Consider the following 27605-nt stretch of genomic DNA (forward strand, 5'->3'; position numbering starts at 1 on the left):
CAATGCATGAATTCGTGCGAGAGTAGGCCTTCGTGGCCCCAGCTGCCTCATGCCCCAACCGTCCCCCCAACCCCGCCCACTGGTCATTCTAGAAGGTTGTTCCGCCATCCGGTCTAATTAGCATATTAGCTTTTTATTATATAGGATTACAGAGAAATAAAATGCAACTTTTCCTTTTACGTCTCTCATTATACACTGTTGAGTTACAGAGCCAATTCCACAGTTACTTTATTCACCGTCAAATACAGTCATGATCTTGAAACCCAGGGGTTTCACTGAGGGATGCTCAGAGTGTTTTCATTGAGTTGGTGTGCATTGGCGAAAACATCGGCATTCTACTTTTCAGACGATAAGTAAGTGGCTATTTCGGTGTGTGGTCATTTCGCTTTTCTGTCTGCTTCCAAGGATGGACGACGCGGAGGCCTGCTTCATTCTGAGCAGCCGCTGTGAGGTGGACAGGACGTCCTCGGTAAGTCTCTAAAATCTCGGCCAGTCATTCTTTCTTTTCACCTTAGAAGATTTTTTAAAAATCTGATTATTTTAAATCCTAGTGACATCACAATTTCCCTAAAAATAAAAAAAAAGCCAATATCTCAAAACTATCTTTACTATAATGTAAGTTTAGTTGGAGCATTACCAGTGTCAACAAAAGTGTTTTTGCTTTTGTTCGTACTAATACTTGTTTTGTTTTTTTTTTGTTGATCAGACTGAAATGCATCATATATTTGCGAACTAGACCATTTTTGCACTACCTATTCCTAGTGATCAATCTTTTATGCTGCTTCCCACCCCACCCCCCAAAACTTTCCAAGTCAGCTGTATATTACAGGTATCTGTTACCATTCATGACATCTTTTTGATAACTAGTTATTGGACATTTGCTAATTACACTAACTATTCTATCCTATGTTGATCTATTTATTAACATATTCAGCTAAAGTTTACACATCTTGATTCATTTAACTTCAAATATACATGAGGTTCATTGATATAATTCTTTTTTAAATATTTTTTTTTATTGATGTCAGAGAGGAAGGGGGAGAGAGAGAGAAAGAGAAACATCAATGTTGAGAGAGAATCATCGATCGGCTGCGTCCTGCATGCCTCCCCACTGGGGACCGAGCCCACAACTTGGGCATGTGCCCTTGACCGGAATTGAACCTGGGACCCTTCAGTCCGCAGGCCGACGCTCTATCCACTGAGCCAAACCTGCTAGGGCTGATAAAATTCTTTGTATCTTTCTTAGACCTGAGCATTCAGCAACTCTCCACTAGACAGCGCCCCAGTGGTCCCATTCACCCCCAGATTAAAGTCCTTTGTCATCTCAACCACAGCCTCGCTGATTTTTGCACCCTTTGCCTACAAGGTTGTGAAGGCTACGATGTCACTGGATGACAGGACTTTTTCAGCTCCGTCACCACCTGATGGGACCGCCACTGTATATGTGGGAATGAATGGCTCATGGGCACGTGACTGTACTATACGTTCCCCGACGTATTTCATGCCATTGCCGTTTTGATCTTTTCAGGACCACCAGACGATCTTGAGAGCGTGGGCTGTAAAAGACTTTGCTCCCAACTGCCCTTTGTATGTCCAGATACTGAAGCCCGAGAATAAATTCCACATCAAATTCGCCGGTAAGTTGAGTCTCCGAGGAGACCCTTTGAGTGTTCTCAGGCTCCCGTGCTGATGGTGGCGGTGATGTCCGTGGAGGTAGTGGCACCCTATGATGTTGGTGTCTCTACAGGACGGGAGGGTGTCCTTTCGTCAGCGTCTGCTTTACAAGAGAATGTGTTCACTTTAAACGGTGACAAGATCGTGTGTTGGGGCGAGGCTTTCCTTGGTTACCTAATTTGGTGATTTTAGCAACTGAGGTTTCTGGATACTTATTATGCCTGAGTAGATGAGCAGTGATGGTTTGTGCTTCCTATAGACACAGGCTCCACATGTTATATCTGTTCATTTATACTTACATTTACACAGAGATAGATGGTGCCTGACTACAGGTTTACTTCATACCCACATAAATTTACCATTTAATTTGGGGGTAGATTTCGCAAACAGTTCTGGAGAGAGACACATGAGTTTTTTAGAGAAAGACACATGAGTTTTGTTTTTTTTTAAGACTTTTTTTATTGATATTTTACAGAGAGGAAGGGAGAGGGATAGAGAGTTAGAAACATCGATGAGAGAGAAACACCGATCAGCTGCCTCCTGCACACCCCCTACTGGGGATGTGCCCGCAACCAAGGTACGAGCCCTTGACCGGAATCGAACCTGGGACCTTTCAGTCCGCAGGCTGACGCTCTATCCACTGAGCCAAACCGGTTTCGCCGACACATGAGTTTTTTATGGAGTCACTGTTTTTACAATAATTATTCTCATGAGATTATATTTTGTTATAACTTAAATAGTGAAATGGTATTTTATCTTTGTCTTCAGTGCTTCTGTAGGAACTAATTTTGATCAAGGCGATAATATACATTTTTTCCTTTTTCATTCTTATGTTATTATTTATTCATTATTTTGTTATTTTCTTTTTTAAAATTTAGTGAACTTATCGGGGTGACATTGGTTAATAAAAATCATATAGGTTTCAGGGATACAGTTCTCTAACACATTATCTGTATATTGTGTGTTCACCACCCAAAGTCAAGTCTCCTTCCATCACCATTTATCTCCCCTTTACCCTCTCCTCCCCCCGCCCCCCCCACCCTGCCCTCTTCCTTTTGGTAATCACCAGTCAGTTGTCTGTCTATGAGGTTTGTTTGTTTGTTTTTGATTAATCCCTTCACCTTTTCCCCCAGCGCCCCAAGCCTCTAACCCAGGCGTCCTCAAACTACGGCCTGCGGGCCACATGCGGCCCGCCGAGGACGTTGATCCGGCCCGCCGGGGGCCGCTGCCTGTCCTGCTTAGCAGCCGACGCGTCCCGGGCCCGCAGTGCGCCTAGGAATTTGTTCATAGTTTTTTTTTTTTTAAACTATAGTCCGGCCCTCCCACGGTCTGAGGGACAGTGAACTGGCCCCCTGTTTAAAAAGTTTGAGGACCCCTGCTCTAACCTCTGACAGCCATCAGTCTGTTCTCTGTATCCATGAGTCTGTATAACTTGTTGGTTTTATATTATACTAGAGGCCCAGTGCACGAAATTCGTGCATGGGTAGGGTCCCTAGACCTGGCCGGCAATCAGGGCTGATCAGGTTCCCCACCTCCTTCCCTCGCTCCCTCAGCGCCCACCGCTGCCACTGGTCTCCCGTGTTGCCCCCTGGTGGCCAGCGCACGTCATAGCGAGCGATCGAACTCTTTAGGGGACAGTTTGCATATTAGCCTTTTATTATAGAAAGGATTCCACCTGGATCGTCTAAAGCTTCAAAGCCATTAAAATGTAAATCATGTTGACCGTGGCAGCAAAACGCATTTCCTTCAGCGGCTCACGTACCTTACGATGCTTACCATGTATACGATCTCAATGAAAAATTATAAACACTTTTAAACGCGCATAAGAAAGCCACGGAATTATTGCTATCGGGTCTGCTCTGTCCTTTATCTTTGAGCTTTGTGACGAATGGCATCATTTTTTCTAAAAATGAACAGCGTGCAGCTTCAACCAACGGCTCTCGGCTTTGGCTGCGTTTTAGTCTCTTGGGAAGATTTTTTTTTTTAAAAGTACTAATTCAGGAGACTCTTGATTTAAATGGTTAGAGTTGGCGCCAGGGTTTCTTTTAAGCCTGTTTCCTAAATTGAAAATTAAAAAAATAATAGCATCTCCTTTGTAGAAGATTTTGTAAGATTAGAGTAATCCATCTATTTCCTGTTACACATGCAATTAGCATTCAGGAGACCTTTGCAACTAAGCGGCTGTGTGTCATTATTATTATTTGGCCAAGGGGATATTTTTGCAAATTTTTCATCATGCTGCAGATGACTGGCTGTGAGAAGATTTTTAGGGAGGCAGTAGTGAGGTAGCACTAAAAATGAAGATCTCATTCTGAGCGCCACCAGTGGGGATTTAGCTGGGCAGACCAGTATTCTGAGACCCCCTTTCTTGGTCCTGCTAAATGGCCATACTATATATATATGGATGCCTCTAGTTCAGCCGTGGGCAAACTACGGCCCGCGGGCCGGATCCGGCCCGTTCGGCTGTTCTATCCGGCCCGCGGAGCCGAAAGAGCGGAGCGTTCTCTTGCTCTCCCCTCCGCTCCTTTACTTTGAATTTATATTAGTTCACACAAACACTCCATCCATGCTTTTGTTCCGGCCCTCCGGTCCAGTTGAAGAACCCATGGTGGCCCTCGAGTCAAAAAGTTTGCCCACCCCTGCAGTTCATCGGTTGGGATTAGCAGAAAGGATGAAACAAATGATGTCTGACACATGCTCCGTGTTCACTAAGTGGATATGGAATCCATTGCGATTTTTAAAATGTTACAACTGAAAATCAGAACGGACTAGAGTTTTCCCTCCTCTCTCTGCAACCCGTTGATCTACCCGCTCACAACAGAGAGCTCAAAATCGTCCCTGAAATCGTTCACTCCTGCAGACGGGAAATGGCAGGGATCCTTTGCATTGTTTCTCTTGCACATTGTCCTTTAGCCGTTATTTTTGACAAACTCATGGAAATGACTGGAATGTTTAAAAATTCTGTCCCCAGTAGTGTAGCTCAGCATTTCCTGCTTATGGCATCTGCTGGGATTTCTTCTCAGCTGTATTCTTTCGTGGCTGAGATGAGGTGATCTCAGAGGGGCTTTCTATATTATAAGAAGGGGAAAGCGTGCTGGTTTCCTTCAGATGCCACCAGGGCAGGTTAGGGTGACGTGTGAGACTCTTTTAATGAAAAGCCTCGAGGGAACTTAGCAAAAGGAACTGTGCTCTCCAGTTAGCCAGCTGGATCTAGAAGAAGTTCGCTGTCTGCCTCCTACTCGGGTAAAATTACCCAAAAATCAGTGGTAGATGAATCTATATTTTGTGAGTAAATTAATTGCTAAATTTAGGATAGCAGTCTCTTCTCACCACCCCCTCCCCAAGTAAAGCGTGGTGTCATCTGTGAGTATTCAATTATCTTTTTATCGACAAATTTTCTTTCCACTACTGTGTCCTGTGAAAAGCTCCCATTTCATTTGAACTGATGTACGCAGATGTTAAAATCAAATTGGTACATGTGCCCCTACAAGCAGGAAGAAAGAATGTAAAAAACAAGTAGCAAAGGAGTGTACATTTTTCACGCATTTTATTTCCCATGCTTTGATTCTAGTATTTCATAGGCAACAGAATGTGAATCAGAGTTCATGAATGAAGGGAAGAATAGTAGAGTGTTGACTGAATGTGATATTTCCGATTTCTTGACTAAAACATGCCCGGAAGAATGAATCATTATTGTAGAATAGTAGGAGTTAGTTTGGGAAATGAAAAAAAAAAAAATAATCAGTTGCAATAAAGTAAAAAGGAGAGGCAGAAGTAAATACTTTTTAACATTAATCACTGGCCATAGTGTATAAAGATTTTTCTGAGAGTGAGTAGTCATCGTTACCATTATAAAAACAGTATTGTCTAAAACCCACATACATGTACACACGGGTGTGCACACACACACACATATCCTGGAGAAATGATTGCTGAAAAATGAAGATCTTGCCTCAGGTTAGCCACCATCTATTTTGTACTCTAACACCACACATTCTTTTTTTTTTTTTTTAATATTTTATTGATTTTATACAGAGAGGAAGGGAGGAGGGATAGAGAGTTAGAAACATCGATGAGAGAGAAACATCGATCAGCTGCCTCCTGCACACCCCCTACTGGGGATGTGCCCGCAACCAAGTTACATGCCCTTGACTGGAATCGAACCTGGGACCCTTGAGTCCGCAGGCCAACGCTCTATCCACTGAGCCAAACCAGTTAGGGCTAACACCACACATTCTAATGCCTTGCTATTTCCTGCCCAAGAAAGAGAGTGGAAAAATATTTCCAAGTGACATAAATATTGGAAGTGATCTTGGCTGTTTCTAAATAACATATGTGTGTGCAAGGCTTGCCTTTCACCAGATGGTGAGGTGTGAGCTTTTCCTGCTGAATGATTTCTTCATTTCCCACAGAACACCCACATAGACATGTCAAACTCCATCCTCACAATTAATTCTCACTTAACATGTTAATATAACAAGAAGTGCCACTGGTGCCAAGTTCATATTTAAGTCATCAAGCTCTTCTGTGGCCCAACCGGCGTGGCTCAGGGGTTGAACATCGATCTAGGAACCAGGAGGTCACGGTTCGATTCCCGGTCAAGGGCACATGCCCGGGATGTGGGCTCCATCCCCAGTGTGGGGCGTGCAGGAGGCAGCTGATCCATGATTCTCTCTCATCATGGATGTTTCTCTCTCTCTCTCCCTCTCCCTTCCTCTCTGAAATCAATAATATATATATATTAAAAATAATAAATCATCAAGCTATCCTTATAATAAATTATAGGGACTGAAATGGAAGACTCAGCACTAGCTACCTCCTGTCTCCCTCTTGAGAACGTTAGCTCATCAGCTTCCAATAAGGAATGAGTTCAAGGCAATTTCAGAAGTGGGAGCTCTGTCCACATATGTCCATAAACATGCCAAGCTTCTCCTACCTCTCTGATTTAATTTTTTTAAAACACTTGTACACTTTCTTCACCTTTCAACGAACACATTCTTAATTATTCTTCAAATCTGCGCTGAAGCATCACCTCCTCCCTGGCGAGGCTTTTCCTGATGCCCGCAGGCCGGAAAGGCACCCTCCGCTCGCTTCTACAGGGCCTGCGTTATTTCCCGAGAACGTCCATGGCAGGTGCTCGCCCTGCTGAGCCTTCTCCCCACCTTTCAAAGGCCCCTCCGAGTCAGGGACTCAAACCATTTTCATGCAGCTACATGCTTTTCGCGTGTGATTGACAAATAACAACATTGATTTCAAGGTCAAGCTCTGGCTGCCTTCCTTCCAAACTCCCTCACTAAGCGGTGGGCGTTTGGGGAACACGGTCCCTGTGTATTTCCAGTCATCCGTTCGAGGTCGTGACGGAACTGTGTGTCCGACTGGTAGCCAGTGGTGACCTTGAAAGAGGCTTCCGGCGGGGAAACCCAGTGGCGTGTCACTCACTTTCATGCGCTTGGTTCATCAGCTTTGGCATTTTGTAGAGTTCTTCGTAGACAGTTAGAATCTAAATTAATAATGGATTTGGGGTCGTTATTTCTGGACATCTGATTTCTTATCTGCAAGGTGTTTAACACGATATATGTCATTGAGGTTAAATTATACATACATATATATATATATGTGTATATAAATATATATATATACACACACATACATATAGCCATAAATATATGTAAATACATATAGTGAAGTTTAAGAATATTTATATATACATATACATATACATATACATATACATATACATATACACATATACATATACATATACATGCATCATTTAACATAAAAGGAAAAATATTGCTTGGTATTATGATGATGTTACTATTAAGATGATTCGATAACTATATCATTAACTCTCAGAATATTAATACCTATCATGAACTACTAAGGAAAGAACACTTTAGGTTAGAACCTAATAAAAACAGACTTCTGAGGGAAATTATTTTCCATAAAAGATTAAGACTGCTGTTTTTCTGAGATGTATAAAAGGAGATAAATGATATTAAAACTGTTGCTCTAGAATTCAGGGAAAAAAACACCCCTTTGGAGCATTTAATTAGTTGGACACATTTAAAAACATTACCGCATTAAAATAGTATAAGGACCGAAGTGATCTGAAACCCAGAAAATTGCTTCGTATCCTCAGTGCTATAAATCTGTCTTGGGCATGTTGCCCGCCTCGAACTGGGTTGGATTCTCTGTATTTAATAAGCGTCCCTCCGGTTAGATCTTGTGAGACTAAATGACTTAGCAAGGCTTTCTGCAGCCTATTCTTAGCCACTCCGTGGATGCAAAGCTCACAGCCTGAGACCAGGCCAGCGTCTCTGATGGGTGGGCAGGTCCACGCACGCGTGCCCGCGCAGACACCACACGTTCCCCCTTTGGGCATTGCATGGATGGAAGCCACAGGCTCGCTCTGACACGCGACTGTTAGGGACGATCTGTTTTCCTCTCAGGAAAAGAAGCCGTTTGGTAGACAGCAGCCCACTCAGGCTCATCCACAGCGTCTGATCAGCAAAGAGTATCTGAGGGGTTTCATGACACCAATGGTTCAGCCGGTCTCTGTCACCGAGCTTTCCCCCACGAAACAAAAACAGAAACGATCCGTTTTAAAAACTGGCCCTGCTTTGCGCTGCTGTTTCAAGATTTTTTTTGATTTTTCTGTAAATCAATGCCCAGGACAGGGCTGGTTTGGTGCACCTTCCACTGCTGTTCGCTGCCTTCCGAGGGCCGTTACCTAGCAACTGCATGGCAGAAGCTTCCAGTGCTTTCAATCACCCAGGAGCTCAGAAAACGCTGTGAGGCCGACTTAAAAATAAAAAAATAAAAAAATCTGACTTTCTAGAATGTAATGAACAATTTTATTTTCCATAAAGCTGAAGGGACTTGGACAAGACGTGACTCCTATCTACCTATAAGCGTGCATTCTTAATGGTAATTGCTTATCTTAAAAGCTGTTAAATGAAAAATAATAAAAATGACAATGACAATAAAAAGGAAACCAAGGATCTCACGCAATCCTACTGTTTTAAAAGCCCTCCCTCTCATTCCTGCATGACAATATAGACGTGGGCCGAGCAGTATCACCGTCCCCCCCAAGGTGGCCTCACCCTCCAAGTGCCCCCAAGTCTAGCCCTTCCTGTATTTTTTATCGTTGAATTTCGATAGCCACTTGGACTCTTTCGTCTTTTGAGTTTATGACTTTAGGTCCTGAGGTCAAAGTACAATGCAAAATTAAATGTATTTCAGCATTCATTGTTACTGATTGGTATTGTAGCTGTTTGGTACAAAATCTGTTCCTTGTATGTTATGCAAATATTGCCAACACCTCTTAATTTTTTCTTTTTAATCCTCACCTGAGGATGTTTTCCCGCTGATTTTTAGAGAGAGTGGAAGGGAGGGGGGAAGGACAGAGAGAGAAACATCGATGTAAGAGAGACCCATGGATTGACTGCCTCCCACTGAGGTTCGTGCCCTTGACTGGAATCGAACCTGAGACTCTTCAGTCTGTGGGCCGACACTCTACCCACTGAGCCAGACCACCCAGGGCCCGACACCTCTTTCAATAATTACTTTCCCAGCCTTTATGCCGTGTGACTATGGCTTTGCTTGGTCGATACTGTTTTCAATCAGCGCTATTTTATTTCACAGAGTTGAGTTGTCAGAACTAAGGGAGACTTTGAACAGCCTCTGGTTTATTGTCCAGGCTAACCCTCTAACCTACAGATGAGGCAGGGGAAAATGAAATACTTTGCCAAAGGCTTTAACAACAATTATCTTGTTAAAGACAGAGCTGGGGTTAGACACCTCCCCTTCCCTCTCAATCACTAACTCATAGTCTAGTACTCTTTCTTTAAAAAAATTCATTTTTCACTTACGGTTTACTAACTCATAGTCTAGTACTCTCTTCTTAAAAATATTTTATTTTTCACTTACGGTTTACTAACTCATAGTCTAGTACTCTCTTTTTATTTATTTTTTATTTTTTTAAATATATTTTATTGATTTTTTACAGAGAGGAAGGGAGAGGGAGAGAGAGTTAGAAACATCGATGAGAGAGAAACATCGATCAGCTGCCTCCTGCACACCTCCTACTGGGGATGTGCCCGCAACCAAGGTACATGCCCTTGATCGGAATAGAACCTGGGACCCTTGAGTCCGCAGGCCGACGCTCTCCACTGAGCCAAACCAGTTAGGGCGTAGTCTCTTTTTAAAAATATTTTATTTTTCACTTACGGTTTACATTCAACATTATTTTGTATTAGTTTCCAGGTAATACAGCACAGTAGTTAGACAATCATATACTTTACAAAGTGGGCCCCCTGATATTTCCAGTACCCACCTAGAACACACACAGTTATCACAATATTATTGACTCTGTTCCCTATGCTGTAGTACTTTCTCTTAAGAAACATTTTTCCTGGGAATAAAATTACACAGGTAAAAAAAAAAAAATCTTGAAAACGTGTGTTTTTTTTAATGGAAACTTTTGTAATTTAATTCATTGTTTTATTTTTCATATTATTTTAAAATATTACCACCCCAAGGTAAATTATTCTAATTTACCTATTTTATTTCAAACAGATCATGTTGTTTGTGAAGAAGAGTTTAAATACGCCATGTTAGCTTTAAACTGTATATGCCCAGCAACATCTACACTTATCACACTACTGGTTCATACCTCTAGAGGGCAGTAAGTATGTTTTTTCTTTAAGATAATGCATTTTAAATTATATTAAAAAATAAGTGCAGTTATGTGATTTAGAAATATAGCAAGCCAAGGTATACAGCTAGATATGTACCTATATTGTATTTGTGTGTTATCTTCGTCTGATAGAGAGACAGATGGATAGATAGGCAGACAATTATAGACCCATGAAGGGGTCCAGGACATACAGGAAATGGACAGTGATTGGCTGCCTCTTCTAACGAATCTTGAGATAATCTGTTTCATCCTAAATCCTAAGTGTCTACATCATTTGTTACACCTAGGATTAGGGCATGGTTTCTCATTGCGAGATGAATACTTAACAAATAAAACATTAAAGAACAAGATGATGACAATCACTAGTGTAAAAGCTTAAAGCCATTTTTTTCTACGTGAGGTAAGTTTTTAGTCTTGAAGCTATCTTTACACAATTGACCTCTAAATAAAAATATTCAATTAGAATAGAATGACGACGAAGTAGTAGAGAAGATTAGCTAACACAGGGTAAAAGAAATCACTTTTTGTATGCATTTCCAGGCAGATGGGAAGACGTTGTGTTGGAACACGCTGTTCTCATTTACTTGGATAGAGTTTCGTAAAACACAGAGACTGTTTTTGACTTGGGTGATCAAGAAATATGTACTCGGGGGATACAGTCACCACTCTGACTTAAGGAGACAAATGTCCCCCGGCATTTCATACCATCTCATAGTCTTTATTTGGTATTTTAGGCCAAAATTTGATTTTCTAAGTAAATCTCACTATGGTCTCTTGTGGTTATGATGCTTGAAATTAAGTTAATTGATAGCTATTTAAGTGAAGTGCGCATTAAAACAAATCAAGGAAAAGGAAAATTCTTTCTTGGGACATAATACTAGATGGTCTGAATTAAGTGAAAAATAGTACATGCCCTGGCGGTATTCTTAAGCAAGTTTTACTCTTTTCTTGTATCAGGTATCTGCTCTAGTGAGACAATAGGAGTTTCCCAGAAACAATTTTATTAAAGTTTGGAACGGAAATATTTTTCTCCTGTACATGTACAAGCCTTTCATCTACTGATGGAAAGGATGGAACAGGGCCGTGAATGAAATGGTTTTTTGTTGACGAAAGTACTCAGCAGTGTGAAGAAATAAAATAAAATACTGGAAAGTACTTCAACACCAATTTAGTGAACATTCATGGAATGTTCTCATCACATGGATTCATTGTTTTGCCGTACCATCTTTGTCACAGAATCATAGGACTTCCAAGCAAATATCTAGACCAGCTTCACTGTTTTGCAAACAATACAACGAGAGCCATCGATGCTAACACACATTGTTATTCTGAGACTGGTTAAACTACCTTGTCTTACCCGTAAATATTTATTGTCACACAATATGGTCTGGTAAACAAATTGCACCTGACACTAAGTTCAAAAAGAATCCTAGTAACCCTTAAAATAGGACTTCCCATTACACCCTAATGAATTTCACCTTATTAAAATAATATTGAAGACATTATTATCACGTAACTAAGGATTTCCCATGATTAAGATTGACCTGCAAAATCTTAAAATACATCAATAATTTAAAAAAACCCACTTTATTTCACAACTAAGTGTCACAGAAATGCTATAGTTGACCAGAATAACTTGCTTTATAGAAGTTTTATTGAGATAGACTTCACACATTCTACAATTCACCCATTTTAGGTCTACAATCTAGTGTTTTTTTTAGTAGTCCTAGACCTGGGCAGCCACCACCACTGTCTAACTCTTGAATAATTTCATCACCGTGTAAAGAAGCCCTCTACGTTTTGGCAGCCTCTACATTTTCTCCCAGCTCTTACTCATTTACTTTGTCTCTGTAGACTTTCCTATTTTAGACACTGCATATTGCATACAGATGGAATAATATAGTGTGTGTGTGTGTGTGTGTGTGTGTGTGTGTGTTTCGTCCAGCTTCTTTCACTTGGCATAATTTTTTCAAGGTATGTTAACATTGTAATATTGTACTAATTGTTCCTTTTTATGACTACACTAGAGGTCCAGTGCATGCACTGGAGGGGGGATCCCTCAGCCCGGCCTGCCCCCTCTCACAGTCCGGGAGCCCTCAGGGGCGGGAGGCGACCAGGCAATCAGGGGAAGGTGACGCCCCCATCACACCTCTGCTGCTGCCACTGCTGGCAGTGGGTGGCTGGGTGGCTGGGGGGCTGGGCTTGTTACCTGTGCCTCGGGCTGGCCCTGAGTGGCTGGGGGGCTGAGGGGACTGGGGGACTCCAGAGGCAGGTGCACAGGGCGGGCCCACCTGCTGCCCCAGCGGGGCTTAGGGGACTGGGCGCCACCACCATCTTGTGGCTGTGGGAACCCCCATCTTTGAGGGCGTGGCAGTCAATTAGCATATTCCCTCCTTACTGGCGGTGGGCACTGCCATCTTTGTGAGGGTGTGATGGTTAATTAGCATATTCCCTCTTTATTAGATAGGATAATATTCCATTATATGACTAGGTCTCCTTTTATTTTTTTATCCATCAGAGGATGGATGTTTGGGTTGTTTCTAGCCTTGTAAATAAGGCTGCTCTTAACCTTCATGTAAAAATTTTTATGTGGACATATGCTTTCATTTCTTTTGGGTCTATCTTAGGAGTGGAATTGATGGGACATGTGGTAACGCGGTTTAGTCTTTTTTTAGGAATTGCCAGAATTTTCCCCAAAGGGATTGTAACATTATGTATCCTCACCAGCAGTGTAGAAAGGTTTCAAGCTCTTCACACCCTCAGGAACACTTGTTATTATCCAACTTTTTTTATCACAACCATCCCAGTGGATGAAATGCAGTGTCCCCCTGAGCTTTTGATTTATGTTTCACTGATGGCTAATGACACTGAGCATCTTGTCATGTGTTTCTTGGCCATCTGTATATCTTGTTTGTAGGAAAACCTATTTAAGGCCTTGGGTCATTTTTTAATGGGGTTATTTGTCTTGAATTATTGAGTGTAATAGTGTTAATCTGCTTTTTATGTATTTTAAAGACAAGTACCTTATCAGATATATCCCATCAGTTGAATAGAAATAGTCAACCCAACAGAAAAGCACTTAATTCAACATGTTTAATGTATTTATTAAGAATATTGCTTGACTAAAGTAATTTATATCAAGTCTTCTGTATTTTGCTTCAATTGAAGATATAGTTGAGATTTATTTATTAAGAGAATATGTTTGAAATTTTGCCCTTGAGCTTCAGTAGAAATTAGAAAGCTCCAAGGTTGATTTAATAAGAGAACTGGCAAGCTGAATTAAATACTTCAATGGGAGAAAATGTTGACAACTCTACAAAATGCGTTATGCAAGGATTATCAAACTTTTAATTGAAAACAAAGCTTACAACAATACTCAAATGTCTCCATTAAAAAGGAGAGAGAATAATATTATTAAAACTTATCCTCTAATAAATGGACTTTGAGTAAAAATAGTTGAGAGTCACAAGCAATTGTGTACTCTATTAGTTGATACAATGTGAAAAAAAAAAAAGGAAGCTAAGATTTTAGGATCCAAACACGCATAGAAATAAATATAATACAAAACCTAAAATGGTGCAATTAAAAATACATTTTTAAAATAAAGTGCGATGCAGATTGTAGGTATTTCAAGAAAATTGTAAGTGTGAGTTCTGAGACAACTGAGATGGATAAAGCAATCAGGAGCTGGAGAGCAAAGGGTCAGCTATTTTAGAGATACATCTGTCCCAGGCCAGAGGAATAATGGAACTCCTGATTCAGAGCTAGAATTAGACTTACCCACTCAGCCACCATCATCCTTTCCTTACTTCTCTTTTTCTAGCCAGTGGAAATGTGGACACAGATGGAAACCCCCAGTTAAGGATGAATTGCCCACCTCTGGATTTTTATGTAAGAGGGATAGTAATGTTAAAAAAATTGTATCTTGTATGTTGGAGTCTCTACAACAACTTAGCCGGTACCCTGGCTACTACAAGCTCCAAGGCTGGTTAACATTTCCTTTTCCTATTATTAACATACTAGAGGCCCGATGCATGAAGATTCGTGCAAGAATGGGCCTTCCTTCCCCTGGCTGCCGGCACCGCCTTCGCTCCGGCCGGAGCTGCCTTTCCACCTTCCCACACTGCCCAGAGGCCTGGAGCAGCTGGGGCGGTGCGGAATGCCCCCAGGTGCTGGGCGCTTGCGTATGGAAATTAACCCGCCATCTTTGTTGGGTTAATTTGCATACTCACTCCTGATTGGCTGGTGGGCGTCATGAAGGTATGGTCAATTTGAATCTTACTCTTTTATTAGTGTAGATTCATTCTAGTTCTAGTTGGTCTATAAATCATAAAGTAACTCTGAGCTGATTTCAAGTAACTGTGCTCCTGTGACGTGTTGAGACGTTACCCTGTATGTTAGCACTTGACCAGTTTTCCCTTCACTTACTTTATTGCATGTGCCTGTGCTCCATGCTCTTGGCAGTGGTCTCTCTTGTTGCTAATTAAATTAGCATTTGATTTATTGGGCAATCTTGTTAGAAAGATGAACATAAGTTTATTGTTTGGACACAAATTACTGTAGGATGGTGAACATGGGCCATGATTTTTGGGCAAGGCGATGTCTAACTATCAGGCCAGTTAATAGACATGAAACTGTCCCATCTTGATGACATTTCATCCTTAGAAAAATTTAATTTTATTTTTCTTTCAGTTAGTCTCATATTTTTTCCATTAGTCCCATCTGAGAGGTGATATTTTTGGTCACAGTGATAATTAATGGGGGGGGCGGGAAAGAGAATTGATAAGAAAAATATTGCCAAGGTACAATTTATAGAACTTGACCACTGATTGGATATGAATGGGGAAAAGAGGGGGAAAAAAACAAACCAATATCTTCACCCTGAGTGTGGACAGTAGGGAATTAAGTATAAAACACGTGGTTTGGCAGAAAAGGGAGTGTGGCCGTGGAAATACCTGCTTTCTAATGCAAATGTAAGTGAAGGTGGCCTTGTTGCTATTCTCAGCTCCTGGGGACCAATGAGAGCATCCAGGTCACCATGGAGGTCACAGGACATATACTGGGATTTAGAAGAAATGACAACTTAACACGTTTCCCTGGGAAAGTATTACTTTTAGGAAACAGAGGGAAGAAAAGGAAAGCACGCACAGGGCAGCACAATGGGATGTAAAGGTGTAAGGGTTTGTAAGGAGACCTGGGGAGCTAACAAGACAGACGACGGCTTGAGGTTGAAGGAACCGGAGCAGACAGTTAGTAGGTCACTGGTCCCCAGGGAGTTCAGAGAAGACAAGTTTGGACAATTGGAGGCTTTCTCCTTTGGAGGAAGGATGAACAAAAGCAGAGACGCCCGGAAAATGAACCGGGGTGGAGACTACCACCTCCTTAGGTTTGTCCACAGAGATAAGAATAGCCCTGGCCGGTCTGGCTCAGTGGATAGAGCATCAGCCTGTGAACTGAAGGGTCCTGGGTTTGATTCCCTTCAAGGGCACATGCCCGAGTTGTGGGCTCGATCCCCAGTAGGGGGCGTGCAGGAGGCAGCCGATCATGACTCTCTCTCATCATTGATGTTTCTTTCTCTCTCTCCCTCTCCCTTCCTCTCTGACACCAATAAAAATATATATATATAAAAAAAAAATAGTGAACGCTCTATTGGACCAAAATGTCAAGGAAAGCTTTCCCTGTGTATGTTTTCAGGTGTGAGAGCTTAGCAGGGGTGGGCAAACTTTTTGACTCGAGGGCCACCATGGGTTCTTAAACTGGACCGGAGGGCTGGAACAAAAGCATGGATGGAGTGTTTGTGTGAACTAATATAAATTCAAAGTAAAGGAGCGGAGGGGAGAGCAAGAGAACCGGATAGAACAGCCGGATCCGGCCCGCGGGCCGTAGTTTGCCCAAGACTGGCTTAGGGGATGGGCTCTAGAGACTTACAACATTGCTGTAAATTACCCCCTTTGCAACCCATTTCTTTCCACGGAATACACAACCCCTCCCCCCCTTCACTCACTGCATTTTCCATCTCTTTCTCTTTACTGGCACTTACTCTGCACATTAAACTTTAAAAACAAACAAAAAAATAAATAGATAAATACAGACAGGCACACGTGAAAGCTACATCAAGTCTTGTCCGTTGTTGTCAAAGCCATCGGTGTCTTTAAAACACAGACGAATACCTCCACTCCTGGGCTGTTTCCTTCGCTTGGGAAATGCTTTCATGTAGAGGTGTTCTCTCTTTTCCGCGTCCAGCACGGAAAAGGAACGGGTCGGATTCTGAGTGGAGGAGCCGGGGATTAAGAAATAAAAGGAAGAAAGAGACCAGATAGAAAGATAGAAACAAAGCTGGGAGCCAGGTGGGACACCATCCTCTCTGATGGAGAGGCAGGGACCCCGGAGTCCACGCAGCACATTTATTTTATACCCCCAAATGCCAGGAAGTATCACCAAAACTTAGGATCCAAGGAGCTTATCTGCATTCTTGAGTAGGCCCTAGTATTCCTGGTGCTTGTCTGGATTTACATATCAAAGCCCGCTCCCCAGCACCTGGACGAAGGTAAAAAGTCAGTACTGATAATGCCCCCCACCTTCTTGGGGAGGGCGTAACCGAGACCCGGCTCTGCCAGTCGCCTAGGGCTCAGCTGACAACCATTTAAAGAAATGCCCATGTGACTTCCCAGGTGGCCCTGGACACTTCCATTCTCAAACCAAAAGCTCAGTGTTCGGGAAATGCTGGGAGGGTCTTGTTTAACGCTCTCTCATGAGACTGTGCGCACTTGAACGGAAGTGACATCTAGGCTTTCTGAGATCACTGTTTCTCCAGAGGTTAACAGGTTTGTGAAATCTCCAACCCCCGCAGAAACATAGTCACAATGGGGTGTAATTCATCTGCGTGTGTGTGCTGGGGAGACGCTGGATCGGTTGTCTCCTGCCATTGCTGCATTTGTGCTCCAGGGCAGAATTCAGGGTGCTTTCAGAGGGGCAGTATTTCTCCAGAAAAATAAAATGCCATTCTCAAGTAAGATTGGGAGATGCTAGTTAAACATGACATTTTTAATGGCTTGGGGTTACTTTCCTTTTCCTGTTTTGTTTACCTTTTTAGTTGAACTAGTTTCAGACTTAGAGAAAAGTTACAAAAAAAAACACACCAAAAAACCCCCCAAAACAACCAAAACAAAACAAAACAAAAAATATCCTTCCCATATAAATGCCCGAATGTTCACATCTTATTTACATAATCGCAGCATACTGATCCAAATGAGGAACTGATATTGAGTCAATGATGGGCCTTATTAGAATTTTATCTGTTTTCTCATTCATTTCTAGTCCAGGATTCTCCCAAGGTCTTTCCTCTGGTGTCTCTTTCTGTGTCTAAATTCCTCCTGGGAAGCTGGTCAGATTAGATGAGGGCTCCCCGCAAGCACTTCATGTAACGGAATCACCCTTGAAGGGCCCTGTCTCCAGATGCAGTCACCTCTGAGGTCCTGGCGGTTAAGACTGCAACCTAGGAATTTGGGGGTGGGGGTAGGGGATGGGCCCTGCCTGTAACAGCTGTGGAGGGTGGGGACACCAGGTTTTACGGGGTCACATCTACGAGTTTTTATTGTTCCCACTGTGCCGATAGTTCTACGGATCCACAGAAGCCTGCTTCTTTGATCATGGAGAATAGAAAAGATGGGTTGTCCCTCTACTCGTGGTCATCCTGTCTCCATTTCTCCCACCCCACAAGACAAAATACGCCTTCAACGCTGGAGGCCTCAATGGGGGTAGTCACGAGAAATGGAAAAATATACCTCTGGAAGTTACTCTTATTATCATTATTTCTTTTAAAAGATGTTTTTATTGATTTCAGAGAGAGGAAGGGAGAGAGAGAGAAACATCAGTGATGAGAGAAAATCATCCATCAGCTGCCTCCTGCACGCCCCACCCTGGGGATGGAGCCCACCACCCGGGCGTGCGCCCTGTCCAGGAATTGAACCGTGACCTCCTGGTTCCTAGGTCAACGCTCAACCCCTGAGCCACGCCGGCCGGGCTGATAATTTCTTTTTTATATAAGCTAGCAGGCGCTGGAGGTCTGCATAGAAGCCGTTTTATTAGGTGCAGCCGCAATCCCTCTGGTCTACCTAGGAAATGCTCTTCTAAGCACACCTGGTAGTGAACAACGGGAACAGCACCCTGGCTTTTGAGAATGCCCTGAGAAACCCGATGCCACTCTAGTCTGGCCGCCCCTCTGCTTGGAAAGCCCCTACCAGCTCACCCTTCCTCACCAAAGGAGACTCAGAGGATGCTTTCACGGACGGCCCCTGTGCTCTCCTGCTAATCTGCTCTTCTGTCCTGCCCTCCCCTGATTCTCTCACGGACACAGCCTGTTCTTCAAATAACCAGATCCCCAAGAGACTTGGTGGCTTCTGCCTCCTACATCTTTTTATAAAGTCATTCCCTCTGCCTTGAATTCCTTCCTTCTGCCTCCTTCGAGGAGGCTGCTAAATCCACAATTCCATCTCCTCTCGGATATTTTTAACCCCCGGTTTCCTGTGATCCCCCCTCTGTGAATCCACACGGGGTGTGATTCTCTGCCAGAGCCTCTAGCACGGTCCTTTGGTGAGTTTATTTCTTCCGACTGAGTCGGCGGTAGCTTCAGCCAAGGTGGAGAACACCTCTTCCTCATTCTTACACCTTCTAGAATGTTCTCCACAGCCCGGGTGCTCAGGGAAAGTGATGTAAATAAAGGACCTAGAAGATGCGCCAAGTGGTTGGTGGGGGCTCCTGGTTCAAAGCCCTGCGTGAGCAACGTGCTTTCCACCCGCTGACCCTGCTCAGAGAGAAATGAGGACTAAGGACATAAAATCCATGCGCTTTTATCAGCGGAAAAGAAGGGAAAGGAAGCCCTGGCCGGTGTGGCTCAGTTGATACAGCACTGGCCTGCGGACCAAAGGGTCTCGGGTTCGATGCCCGTCAGGGACACGTACCTCGTTTGCAGGCTCCTCCTCAGCCTGGGCCCTGGTCAGGGCGCGTGCAGGAGGCAACCCATGGATGTGTCTGTGTCACACTGATGGCTCTGTCTTTCCCCTCTGTCTCCCACTGTCTCTAAAAATCCATGGAAAAACATCCTGTAGTGAGGATTAACCAATAAATAAGTAAATAAATAAAAGGGAAGTGAAAGGGAGATTTTAAGGAATGAATGAGGAAGATGGGAAGTGGATACAGGAATGTTTTCTGATGAAACCCCTGCCCTAGGGTATGTGCAGGTGCAGGGGCAGGGGCACCATGAAACGTGCCAACCTCAGCGAGGCTCTGAGTGCAGCATTTCTAGAAAGAGAGGTCCCGTTTTCACTGAATTCTAAACACAGAACAGCAAGTTCCCCCTGCAGCACCCGCCACAGCACCACTGCCCTGCAATCAGGCTTAACCATTAACCGCTGGGAAAGGCCAGGTGAATGCGCAGGCAATGTCTGAGCTCCTTGCACGCAGATAGCTGGGGGTCGGGGTCCAGCCCTCTGTAACCTGGTACTGGGAGGCTCCAGACGGAAGAGGCTGGTTCCTCTGGCTCGGCATGAGGGATAACCCCCCGCTTACCAAACCCTGGTCACAGACCAACGGGGTCTCCGGCCACTGGCTGCCGACCAGGGGGAAGGAGGCCGATGCCTGGCTCACCCTGGGTGTGTTTGGGGCCCACAGGGAGATGGGTGCTCTGCGCACTGGTGCCCACACTCACTGCCCCTCTGGGTGTGTATGTGTGTGCTTGCGTTGCAGAGAGGGCCAGCAGTCGCCCGAGCAGTGGCAGAAGACCTACGGCAGGTGCTCGGGGAACGAGGTGTACCACATCACTTTGGAAGAGAGCGCGTTTTTCGCCGAGTACGAAGGGAAGAGTTTTACGTATGCCTCCTTCCACGCACACAAAAAGTATGTTCCTCCTGCTTCCGGAGTGGAAGTAACATACACGGAGTGGCCAGATGATGATGATCTCTGAACGCTTAAAAATCGGGCCACTCAGTGTCTATACTATGTAATAAAAGGCTATTAAGCAAATTGTCCCCTCGACCAGGAGTTCGACCAGCAGGCAGGCCGGCCAACCGCCCATGTCCCCTCCCCCTGGCGAGGCTGGCCGGACCCCACCCATGCACAAATTCATGCACTGGGCCTGCAATATATATATATATATATATATACTGAGTGGCCAGATTATTATGCATTCAGAGATCATAACAATCTGGCCACTCAGTGTATGACTGTGTCAGACCTTTAGGACATAAGCTTCTACAATATTTGCGACTCTCGGGTCGCAAATATTCCCCTGATTATTTTTTTTTTGGGGGGAGGGGGCTGTAATTCCCCTCTGCCTTAGCAGCGTTGACGTATTTTCCTACAGAGGCAAACATAAGGGAACAAAACGGGGGCCCTTGCTGAGTTACAATTCCGAAAACTCTTCCATTTTCTTTTTCCTGTCAAGGTTTGGTGTCTGCTTGATTGGCGTCAGGAGGGAAGATAACAAAAACATTCTACTGAACCCAGGTCCCCGGTACATCATGAACGCCACGGATGTATGTTTTTACATCAACATCACCAAGGAAGAGAACTCGGCGTTTAAAAACCAAGACCAGCAGAAAAAGAGCAACTTCTCCCGGTCCTTCTATCACGGGCCTTCCAGGCTACCTGTGCACAGCATCATCGCCAGCATGGGTAAGTCTGGGTAAACGTGGACATGACATTCGTTTCTTTCTGTGTAAGAGAATAATAGATACACTTCATTTTCTACTGAAGTCTCCAAGTCAAATTTACAACATACTTGTGTCTATTACAAAACTGAACTGGGTGTAATTAAATATACAGAACACAAATGGTCAGCTGTTGAGTTGGTAAAACAGTAAACGAACTCAAAGCTGCCAACAATTGCTTTATATTTCTGCTTAGGATATAAGCGCCTGACACCTCTCTGTTGCCTTGGTAAGGTTTCCACCCAGGAATCCAAGGCTACTTGAAATATTCTTGTTCTTCTTAAAGCTCCCTTTGAAGTGAAAGGACAAACAAGATGTCCTGGTTAAACCGATTACCTTTGACTTCACCTTGGCCAGTAAAGGACGGCTACGTCCTAACGGTGGCAAATGCCCTGACGGCTCTCACGTTTCGTTGCGGTAGGCACGGTGGCCATCGACTTGCAAGACACGAGCTGTCCGTCGGCCAGTGGCCCTACTCTGACGCTTCCCACGGAGGGAATCAGAGAAGTCCGGAGACCCAGCATCGCCCCTGTCCTGGAGGTTGCGGATGCAGCAACCCTCCAAACATGTGACCTTCTCAGTGACCAATCCGAAGATGAGACTGCACCGGATGACAAAGTGTCCTCAAACTTAGAGTATGCAGGGGTTCTCTAAGATTGACTGGGATTGGTGCTTGCCACGGGAACTAATGTGCATGCCTACCTACTGGACATCTTTTTTTTTTTTTTAAATATATTTTATTGATATTTTACAGAGAGGAAGGGAGAGGGATAGAGAGCTAGAAACATCGATGAGAGAGAAACATCGATCAGCTGCCTCCTGCACACCTCCCACTGGGGATGTGCCCGCAACCAAGGTACATGCCCTTGACCGGAATCGAACCCGGGACCCTTCAGTCCACAGGCCGACGCTCTATCCACTGAGCCAAACCGGTTTCGGCAACTGGACATCTTGAAGCAGTCCTACAGATTGCCCCCCAAACAGCCTTCCCACTGGGCAGTATCTCTCTTGACTATAAAGAATTTGAGACCCTGGAATTTCTGACTGCAACACGTAGGGTGGGCCAAAAGTAGGAAACACAGAGTTTACCCTTGTATCATTATTGATTAGTTATTGTATTATTTGCTATATGAACAACTGTAAACCTACTTTTGCCCCACCCTGTGTATTTCAGGGTTCAGTTTTCTCGAATGGATCCTTTATCCTTAAAGGAAAAAGTACCTAAGCCAGTATTTCCATGATGTAAGCTTAGCATTTTTGGTAATCGTTGGTTTTAAACTGAGGATTGGCAAACTCTTTTTGAAGAGAACCAGCTAGTAAAAATGGTGAATTTTACTTTCTTAACTGCACTAAGTTATCCAAATTACCCAATGAATATATTTTACACTTTATGGACCACATGGTCTTTGCAGCAACTACTCAAGTCTACATTTGAAGCACGAAAGTTCTCAGAGACAATGCATGACTTGGTTGGCTGTGTTCTTAAAAAAAAAAAATAACTTACAGATACTGAAATTTGAATTTCACATAATTTTCATGTGACATGTAATCTTCTTCTTCTTTTGATTTCTTCTCCGACTATTTAAAAACTAGAGGCCCGGTGAATGAAATTCGTGCAAGAGTAGGCCTTCCTTCCCCCGGCTGCCCTCTGGCACCCGGGACCCGGGCTTCCCTCGCAGCCCCAGCTTCGTCCAGAAGGTCGTCCGGAAGGACCTCCGGTCTAATTAGCATATTAACACTTTTATTATTATAAATGTAAAAACCACTTTTAATTCACAAAACCGGGCAGGTGTTGGGCCATATTTGGTACACGGACCCTAGTCTGCCTCCCTGGTTCTAATCTATTTCCTTATCAAACTGTAGTTGCAACATAAACTCACTGTATCTCACTCTATCAACATAGAGGATTGTAGCTGTAGCTTAATAGCCCAGCTTTGCATGTGCTATTCTGGGTGATTCAGTATTTCTTTTCTTTTTTCTTTTTTTAAAAAAAATATATTTTATTGATTTTTTTTTACAGAGAGGAAGGGAGAGGGATAGAGAGTCAGAAACATCGATGAGAGAGAGACATCGATCAGCTGCCTCCTGCACACTCCCTTACTGGGGATGTGCCTGCAACCAAGGTACATGCCCTTGACTGGAATCAAACCTGGGCCCCTTGAGTCCACAGGCCGACGCTCTATCCACTGAGCCAAACCAGTTAGGGCTGATTCAGTATTTCCTACTGCATTACAGGTACGCTAAAGGCTACCCCCCCTACTCTCCATACATAGGAAGTTCACCCACGTTTTGCCATCTCCTTCACGAAAAAGTGCCGTTTTGCTGCTTAAGGCTAGACAAGGTAAGCCCCTGTCACTGCTTTTCTGCCAAGTTAAGTCATCTATTTCCTAATGACATACATGCAAATCATCTTGTGCAGTCTACATAGAAAATAATTTGCACAGAGTAAAGTGGGTTCGAAGAGTATGATCTTTTCGAATGTAAATGTAGTACAGAAAATGGTGAATTTTACTTTCTTAACTGCACTAAGTTCTCCAAATTACCCAATGAATCTGTCAGTCATATATATATATATTGATTTCAGAGAGGAAGGGAGAAAGGGAGAGAGAGAGAAACATCAATGATGAGAGAGAATCATGGATCAGCTGCCTCCTGTATGCTCCCTACTGGAGATTGAGCCCACAACCCGGGCATGTGCCCTGACCAGGAATAGAACTGTGACCTCCTGGTTCATAGGTCAGTGCTCAACCTCTGAGCCACGCCGGCCAGTCCGTCAGTCATGTTTTGTTCTTTTAAATATATTTTATTGATTTTTTACAAAGAGGAAGGGAGAGCGATAGAGAGTTAGAAACATCGATGAGAGAGAAACATCGATTCAGCTGCCTACTGGGGATGTGCCTGCAACCAAGGTACATGCCCTTGACCGGAATCGAACCTGGGACCCTTCAGTCCGCAGGCCGACGCTCTATCCACTGAGCCAAACCGGTTAGGGCTGTCAGTCATGTTTTTAAAGAGCAAAACAGGTTTCTGAATCTTGAACCTGTGAACTCTCCATATCCAACAACAAAATCCCTTCAGGTATTCCGTGCTAGGGGTCCATGGTTCTATAATTATAATATTACTATACTTGTGGAGATGAAAGTCATGGGTAGATGATTTTTTCCAGCTTCACTGAAGTATGGTCAACAAGTAAAAATTGTGTATGTCTGCAGTATATAATGTGCTGTGTTGATAGACATATACATTGGGATAATTTTTAAAGGAAGATTTAGTGGCAAGTTTACTTTACAATAGAACATATGTACATGGATGTTGCTTATTCTTCATCAAGTTACATACCTGCAATTTATTTGTCTGATCAACACACATTATTTCCTGAAACATGCTGGAGAATTGGGTATAGAAAAATGTAACTATTTTCAAACTTGTTAGAAAATAAAAGATTTACTAGGGTTAGATTAATTTTACATAGCCATATATCTTAACATGTTTTTCACCAGATTTTAGCAGGGTATAAAAATGGCTTTTTCTTTACGTGATTTTTCTCCTGTAGAGTTGCCAGCATAACTACTATGAAGACGCAAAAGCTTATGGATTCAAAAATAAACTAATTATAGTTGCAGCTGAAACAGCTGGAAATGGATTGTATAATTTTATTGTTCCTCTCAGGGCTTATTATAGACCAAAGAAAGAACTCAATCCCATAGTACTGCTGTTGGATAACCCGTAAGTATGTTTACAAGTAAATACAAGAATAAGATGAAGAGTTTTTAATATTTTCTCAAAACTAATTCCATTTGCTTAGAATATTTAAAATCAGACACATTATGGCATGTGATTCATTGGGAGATATAGTCAGTGTTTATGCTACAAAATAATCACTGGATTTGGCTGTATTTCACAAATATGATTTGAACCATCGCTGGAATACTCTGAGCTCTTTACTTAAAACTATTTTTGCATGTGGTCATTACACCAAAATAATTACAGTCATTTTCTTTAATTCATCAACTAGCCTAGAAGAACTCAGCCCAAACTGGACACTTTTGTTGTCTTTCTAAAGAACCGTTAATTATCAGAGAAGCATATTTATGATCCATTTTTGATGTTGTGCCATGACTTTGATTCTTCCACCGTTAGAGCATACATTTTATAACCAACATGAATAAGGCATGCTTCATTTGTTTTGAAAAGGTTGGATTGATATACTTGGTGAAATTCGTCTGCTCAAGCATTGCAAAATCCTTCTGCAAATGTAAACATAGGTCACTGAATCCTATTGTCAAATTTAGTATATCCTAAAATTATAATATCCCTCTCTGTGATTCAAAATTAGTCGCAGATGGCCTTGAGATCAATAGCGTATTTGGGATTCTCCAACTCTCCTCTTAAATTCCAAAGTGATCCAAATACCAGGATAAACGGGATGAGGACAAACTCTGTGGTCTTGTCTCTGCCTTTAAAATTTATCAACATAAATTTCTCATAACAGAGATATCTCCATAATATGCTATAATCTTCTATGCAATTCATAGGTCATTGTTTTCTCAACTATATGGTATTACCTAGCTTATAGGTTTTTGATCTATGCAAAAAATACATTGTCAGTTCTTTTTTAAAAAAATATTTTTATTGATTTCAGAGAGGAAGGGAGAGGGAAAGAGAGATAAACATTAGTGATGAGAGAGAATCATTGATCGGTTGTCTACTGCGCACCCCCAACTGGGGACCAAGCCCACAACCCAGGCATGTGCCCTGACCGGGAATCGAACCCTGACCTTCTGGTTCATAGGTCGGTGCTCAACCACTGAGCCACGCCAACTGGGCAAGTTCTTTTTATAAACAAGTATTGTATTTTAATTTGGATTGTTTTGCACTAAAAATTTCCTTTGCTTTCCTGATGACTTAGATTTTGCAACCCACTATTCACTGTCCGTTAGATAATTTTTATGGGGTTTGATTTTCTTTCAAAGGGTTAGGATGACTGGACCGGTTGTAAAATGTATTAGCTCCTGACTACTTCCCGAAAGTGCTATCTAACGTTTTTATTTGTTGTCCTCTGTTCCTTTGGTCAAAAATGAGGAAACAAAAAACTAAAGACCAATAAATCATGTTCCAGGAAGTTTCATGGAATCCTTTTGGCAACAATGAGGTGCCTGTTGCCCTGCAGAGGCTGGTCTTTTGCAACGTATCCTACAACATTACAAAGAAATAGGATGCCATCATGTTTCTGATTTAGAAAGCAGAACAATTCTGACTGCATTATAGTATTCATCTTGAGCACAAATGACACTTTCTCATGACTATGAAGGTGGGGGGGGGGAAGCACCTAAAATTAATCTTGTCAGTGGGGTTGGGCTTGGAAATGCAAACTAAGTCCGATTCTTTTCCCTGGTGGCGTTGCCCTTGTTGTGACCTTGTGTTTCATTTTGTAACCCACCTGCCGCTCAGGCCAGATATACATTTTCTGGATGCAATCTGTTGGTTCCCAATGGTTTACTACATGGTGGGCTCTATTGACAAGTAGGTGACCAAGTCTGTGGCACGCTGACTGGTGTGGTGTCCCGTGGTTCGTCCTGTGCTGTGGCCCGTGTTGCATGATGAGTGGACGTGGCCGTGTAGTGTCATGTAGATGACGTATCCTGCATGTAGAGCTTACGGTCTCGTGTGGTGTTCATCTTGCAGTCCAACTTCCCAAGCGGTCATCTGTGGTTGAACTGAAGCACATTTTGCTGCATGTTGATTTCGTTGATTTTTGCCCAGTTTCTAAAGCTGTCTCAGTTCTGTGTTGTCTACAGCAACAACAGGATTGCTTTTGATATCTGGTTGAGAAAAAGCCAAAGGTTCAGCGTTGTGATGCATCAACACCTTTATCTTAACGTCAGGGAACCTTCCAAATAATTCAGAAATGCTCATTTCAAGTCAGACTTATAAATTGGAACATTTCCTCAAGAATTTATTCTAGTAACATATATCAGAGCTCATAATTTCTTTTTTTAAAAAATATATTTTATTGATTTTTTACAGAGAGGAAGGGAGAGGGAGAGAGTTAGAAACATCGATGAGAGAGAAACATCGATGAGAGAGAAAGATCAATCAGCTGCCTCTTGCACACCCCCCACTGGGGATGTGACCACAACCAAGGTACATGCCCTTGACCGGAATCGAACCTGGGACCCTTGAGTCCACAGGCTGACGCTCTATCCACTGAGCCAAACCGGTTAGGGCAGAGCTCATAATTTCTAAAAAAGTTGTTAATTTAAAGGTCAAATGTGTGCAATGCTTCCATATTAAAATGAAAATTATTTTACACACATGGACATGACATTATAAAAGTATAGGAACTAAAATATAATAACAACTAATATTCCTATAACATGTGTTAATTTTTTATTTAAAAAAATGTCAACCAGAGCCTTCAAAATAAAATGTTTAACTTTCTCAATTGAGAGTGTTATGCTTACATTTTGCCCTGTTGAAGAAAACAGTTCTGTAACTTTGGAAGTGTTTACTGGCTGTGAGTA

At 42.8% G+C, this 27605-nt stretch overlaps 1 protein-coding gene across 7 annotated transcripts in view; it reads left to right on the forward strand.

Moving 5' to 3' along the window:
* Positions 1–27605, forward strand: part of KCNT2 (potassium sodium-activated channel subfamily T member 2) — a 139518-nt gene that overhangs the window by 86775 nt on the left and 25138 nt on the right. For 4 of the 7 annotated variants that reach the window (XR_013959624.1, XM_080651166.1, XM_080651168.1 and 1 more), the window contains exons 12-20: positions 406–469; positions 1529–1637; positions 10255–10363; positions 20120–20269; positions 20817–21046; positions 21503–21716; positions 23317–23422; positions 24635–24807; positions 26533–26604. Coding sequence is in view for 6 of the 7 variants with exons in the window: in XM_080651166.1 (XP_080507292.1) it covers positions 406–469; positions 1529–1637; positions 10255–10363; positions 20120–20269; positions 20817–21046; positions 21503–21716; positions 23317–23422; positions 24635–24807; positions 26533–26604 (1227 nt within the window). In the remaining variant the exon portion in view is untranslated. The remainder of the gene's footprint in view (positions 1–405; positions 470–1528; positions 1638–10254; positions 10364–20119; positions 20270–20816; positions 21047–21502; positions 21717–23316; positions 23423–24634; positions 24808–26532; positions 26605–27605) is intronic. The other 3 variants (XM_080651171.1, XM_080651167.1, XM_080651170.1) reach the window with 1 other exon arrangement.

The sequence above is a fragment of the Plecotus auritus genome, assembly GCF_963455305.1.
Source record: "Plecotus auritus genome assembly, chromosome: 14".
In the NCBI taxonomy this organism is placed as follows: domain Eukaryota; kingdom Metazoa; phylum Chordata; class Mammalia; order Chiroptera; family Vespertilionidae; genus Plecotus; species Plecotus auritus.